This window comes from Primulina huaijiensis, chromosome 4 (assembly GCF_012295235.1).
Source record: "Primulina huaijiensis isolate GDHJ02 chromosome 4, ASM1229523v2, whole genome shotgun sequence".
Taxonomy (NCBI): Eukaryota; Viridiplantae; Streptophyta; class Magnoliopsida; order Lamiales; family Gesneriaceae; genus Primulina; species Primulina huaijiensis.
This window is the reverse complement of record NC_133309.1, coordinates 17,754,698-17,759,782: the sequence shown is the minus strand read 5'-3', so window position 1 is coordinate 17,759,782 and position 5,085 is coordinate 17,754,698. Positions and strand designations below refer to the sequence as shown.

General features: G+C 37.4%; 1 protein-coding gene across 1 annotated transcript; it reads left to right on the top strand.

Moving 5' to 3' along the window:
* Positions 1–987: 987 nt before the first annotated feature.
* Positions 988–3,391, top strand: LOC140975326 (probable UDP-arabinopyranose mutase 2). The gene is made up of 4 exons (XM_073438987.1): positions 988–1,408; positions 2,226–2,476; positions 2,569–2,737; positions 2,842–3,391. The coding sequence occupies exons 1-4, from the start codon at positions 1,091–1,093 to the stop codon at positions 3,178–3,180; spliced, it is 1,077 nt and encodes a 358-aa protein (XP_073295088.1). The 5' UTR covers positions 988–1,090; the 3' UTR covers positions 3,181–3,391.
* The last annotated feature ends 1,694 nt before the right edge of the window (positions 3,392–5,085 follow it).

Genomic DNA, 5,085 nt, shown 5'->3' with positions numbered 1-5,085 from the left:
AACTATATTCTTGTTACGCATTTAAATCTTACCAATCAAAATATCTATAAATCCTTGAATTAAAAAATGTAGCTAAATAAGTAAAAATAAAAATAAAAATATTTTATGATTGTAATTCTAATAAGTATAAATAAAAATAGTTCAATAATTGTAAGATACAATATGTATTCACACACACATAACCCGCCTTCGTTTTGTCACATTAATATTTTTGAAACAGAGATCGGGACGGGGATGGGAAGTTGCTCCCCGCGGCTCGAACACGAAAAAGCGGGGATCGGACGTGTATGATGATGAGGATGGAATTTAGGGATGTGGATGGAAATGACAAACCAATCTCCACTTCGTCTCATTTTCATCCCTACTTGAGCTGTTGTATGATTGTTTAAAATATTAGAATTGTACCGATATCATCGGTTGTAGTTTTATATTGGGTACCGTGTTGGGTCCAATTGAAATTCCTCTTCTAAATTGAAGTCAACTTAAAATAAAAAAAATGGTAGAATGATTGAAATATGCGTACCATGTTGGGTCCAATTGCGCGTTGTAGTTTTATATATTTTACATATTGCTACTCTGCATGATATGTGAATGCAACAGCTCATTTGCATTGTCCCGTTGCATACTTTTATTGATTTTTTTGTTCACATGTCTCACTCATTTCCATCAATTCACAATAGTATTCAAATTTGTAAATTTATTATAATAAATAAATTTAATAGATTTTTGTATATATTTCATAAATAATATGCAAAATAAAATCAATGAATCAAATATTAAAATTAATATTTTTTCATCTAAAAGATTACTCATGAACTTACCAACGAATATGTTCACGAGCTAACGAACTGAGTAATTTAAAGCTTTAGTTTAGTTTATTTATCTTAACAAACTTCATTAAACGAGCTCAAACGTACTTTTATCGAATCGAACTTCGAATAGCTAAAAAAATGTATATCTTAATATCAGCTATAAATCACACGACCGATTCACCAATCTTTCGTACTTTGGCCTCAAATCCAACACCAGTAAACCCCTTCTCTCTCCTCTGCCTCTCTCTTTCACGCCCACGAGAGGGAGCAAGAAATCAATGTCTGCTAAAAAAATCACCCCCCTTCTCAAGGATGAGTTGGATATAGTGATTCCCACCATAAGAAACCTCGATTTCTTGGAGATGTGGAGGCCATTCTTTGAGCCATACCATCTAATCATAGTCCAAGATGGCGACCCTTCGAAGACCATTAATGTGCCCGATGGCTTTGACTATGAACTGTACAATCGTAATGAAATCAACAGAATTCTGGGTCCCAAGGCATCATGCATCTCGTTTAAGGACTCTGCTTGCAGGTGCTTTGGGTACATGGTGTCCAAAAAGAAGTATATTTATACCATTGATGACGATTGCTTTGTAAGTATCTTTTGTTTTAGATCTCTTTTTATAAGTTAATTTTGGTGTTGGAAGTTTGATATTCCCTTGTGGGTGTTTTTATTTTGAAAAATTGCTTGTTGGTTTTGGATTTGCTGTCTCAGTTGAAGAGAAAGATCTGATCTTTTATGTTGATGTGCAATTTTGGAGTCTGGAATTATTGAAATATTAGATCTTGGGGGATTTTAGAATTGGGTATTTGGATTTAAGTTGTTTTCATGTCTCAATTTGAATTGGTGCTATTTTTTTTTTTTTTGGGTTTTGGAATACTGAATAACGATTGTGGGTGATCTAGTGGATTGAAGGTGTCAATTTTTAGAATAATTACAGTTTGAAATATTTTTGAATTGAGGGAGAAGGGTGGAGGTTGGTGGTGCCCCTGATCTGTATTGTGTCACCTTGAATAAATGATTGTCCTGCTCACAAGTTAATTGTCTTTTGTCACTTATCGTTTGTGGAGCTTTCAAGTTTTTTGTATCGGCTTTTGTTTCCTTGTGCTAGTGCATTGCCATAATATCAGGATTTTTTTACGTTGTCTTATTGTTCGGATTTATATAGATCTTGATCATTGTATATGCATAGCTTAAGTAGGTATTTTATGAATTAATTTGCACTAATCACTATGCTGTTATCTGATCGCGCATTAGTGAGCGACAGTCGAACATTATCCACTTGTTGCTCGATGTCGATCTATGTATGTGAATTGTGAATCTGATGTTGAATAAACTTCTAACTCTGGTATTATGGAATCTTGTATTCTGATCTGCAATTGCTGCATATTTTCCTCATCGACGTGCAGGTCGCGAAAGACCCATCTGGAAAAGATATCAATGCTCTCGAGCAGCACATCAAGAATCTCTTAACTCCATCAACCCCACTTTTCTTTAACACTCTTTACGACCCATATAGGGAGGGTGCAGACTTTGTTCGTGGGTACCCTTTCAGTCTCCGTGAGGGTGTCCCCACTGCCGTTTCTCATGGCCTTTGGCTTAATATCCCTGATTATGATGCACCTACACAGCTTGTTAAGCCCCGTGAAAGGAACACCAGGTCTGATTGAAGTTACTAAAACCGTGAAAATTTTCTTAAAAATGCACCATCTGGTTTTAACCTTAGTTTTGCTCGTTTTGCAATTGTCCCAGATATGTAGATGCTGTTATGACCATTCCAAAGGGTACCATTTTTCCAATGTGCGGTATGAACTTGGGATTCAACCGTGAACTGATTGGACCAGCAATGTACTTTGGACTCATGGGGGACGGTCAGCCAATTGGGCGATACGATGACATGTGGGCTGGCTGGTGCACCAAGGTTAGCTTTACATTCCTTTTCCGTTATTACCTCAATCGATTCTTGGAAGTTGTAGCTGTCTCTATTGTTGTAGAGCGGAAGTTGATTACTCATGAAACTTTCAGGTGATTTGCGATCACTTGGGTTACGGTGTCAAGACTGGTCTGCCTTATATCTGGCATAGCAAAGCCAGCAACCCGTTTGTCAATCTGAAAAAAGAGTACAAAGGAATTTATTGGCAAGAGGACATCATCCCGTTTTTCCAGAACTTATCGCTTCCTAAAGAATGCACGACGGTGCAACACTGCTACATCGAAATGGCTAAACAAGTGAAGGACAAACTTTCGGCTGTCGATCCCTACTTCACAAAGCTAGCAGATGCTATGGTCACGTGGATAGAAGCTTGGGATGAGCTTAATCCTTCGGACGACTCTGCTAAGCTTGCTAATGGTGTTCCCAAATAGATTCTATACATCTTGAGCAAGTATTTACTAATTATTTCAGACTTGAATTCATTAAGATTTTGTTGAGAGAAATTTTTTATGTTTCAGGATTGTATTTGTTTTTCTCCTTTCCATTTTGACATGCCATTTTTGTTTTTAATGCATATTAGACAATTTTATTTCATGTGTTCTTATATCTTGCAATTACTGTCTATGAATCCAGTTTTGAATATTTCTTTTCTACAATTTCGAATTGAGCCATCATGCAGGGAAAAATCGTAATTCTGTTGATTAATTGAAAATCGTCGATTTCATGGTTGATGCAAACCAAATTTCACATGACTCAACCCAGGCTCTGCACATCCTCAACCTGATTGGGACACTAAAGAAGTGTATACTAATCTCCATGATACTAATACCAGGTGCGTTTGGTTGGAATGATTAAATGGGTTTATGATTTTTAAACCCACCTAATCCAATGTTTGGTACGATTTTTATTTAACCAGCTCAATCTCTTCTATGAATGATTAGGTTGTATTAGTTGTGATTAAATAATACATCATTCCTCCATAGGATTATTTATCATTTCTCAATCCCTACCCTCTTTCCAATGTTACCCTTTCTCTTTCACCAACGCCGGACCACCTCCGTCGCGGGTCCGTCGTCGAGCCACCGTCGGACCGCCGCCGGCCGTCGAACCACATCCGTTGCCGGGCTGCCGCCGACCTCCGCCGGCCGTCGAACACCTCCCGCAGCTGACCGTCGCGGGAACGCCTCCCACCGCCGGCCGCCGTCGGCCGTCAGACCACCGCCGTTGCTGGGCCGTCGCTGACCTCCGCGGGCAATCGGACTACTTCCCCGCGCCAACCAACCGCCGACCGCCGACCGCCGTCGGACAACCTCCCGCTGCCTCCCGCCGCCTGCCGTCGGACCACCTCCGTTGCCGTGCCGTAACCGGAGTAAAGAAGAAAAAATAAAGAAAAGGGCAATTTTGTCATTTCATCATAAAATTCAAAATTATCTCATACTTAAAAATCATACCAAATATAATACTATTTTACATCATATATTACATTTCTATCACAATCATTTTTTTTTATCATTTACATACTAATCATTAGTTTATTTTATCCTCCTACCAAATGCAGCCTGATGATCATCAATAGCCTTTAAAAATTTGATCCCATAAATTTGAAGTCTGATTTCTACAACTCAAAACACTCAACTCACTCACTCACAGACCTGATACACTTGTCGCCTATTGCGATTTACGTGCACTTCCTAAGGTTTTCTTGTTCAAGTTTGTTCGGAGCTTTAAGCGATGCGATATATTACATAGTGAAATGAATATTTTATTCCTATTTAATATATATATATATATAATCTAAATAGAAATATTAGAATATTGCATTTCTAGACTAATTTAAATTGATTAGATGATAAGATTCATTCCTAGATAATTATATTCTTAGGATTTATTCCACATAATTTAATTTAGGAATTTATCTATAAGATATAACATCTTAATTTAAAATAGAGTTTGATTCCTAATAAACTCTTGGTTTTCCTTGTTTGTAGGATTTGAGTATCAATGGAAAGATATTAAGGAAAAAGAAAAAGTATCTATACAGGGGGAATACTTAGAGAGAAGGGATGACGAAGTTTTTCTAAGAAAAATTATTACGCAGCTGCTGAAGGATTTTCTGAACTTGCATAAGTTCAGTATTTGTGATTTCCGTGTAAAGGCTTTGTGTGACTGATTCACATACTTTCCGTGTTGCTGATTGGTGATGCCAACACTCGAAGAACGACACTGACGCAGAAAATTGATCGAAGAGTGGTTTCGTTTGTTTTAAGCAATACATGTTTTTTTTATGCATATAGATTTGATTTGTGCTATTGATGCATATTTTAATTCCTTGGAGT

Coding starts and splice junctions, on each gene's coding strand:
- LOC140975326 (XM_073438987.1), top strand. CDS start 1,091: ATGTCTGCTAAAAAAATCACCCCCCTTCTCAAGGATGAGTTGGATATA. Junction 1,409..2,225: donor CCATTGATGACGATTGCTTT/GTAAGTATCTTT, acceptor ATCGACGTGCAG/GTCGCGAAAGACCCATCTGG. Junction 2,738..2,841: donor GGGCTGGCTGGTGCACCAAG/GTTAGCTTTACA, acceptor TGAAACTTTCAG/GTGATTTGCGATCACTTGGG.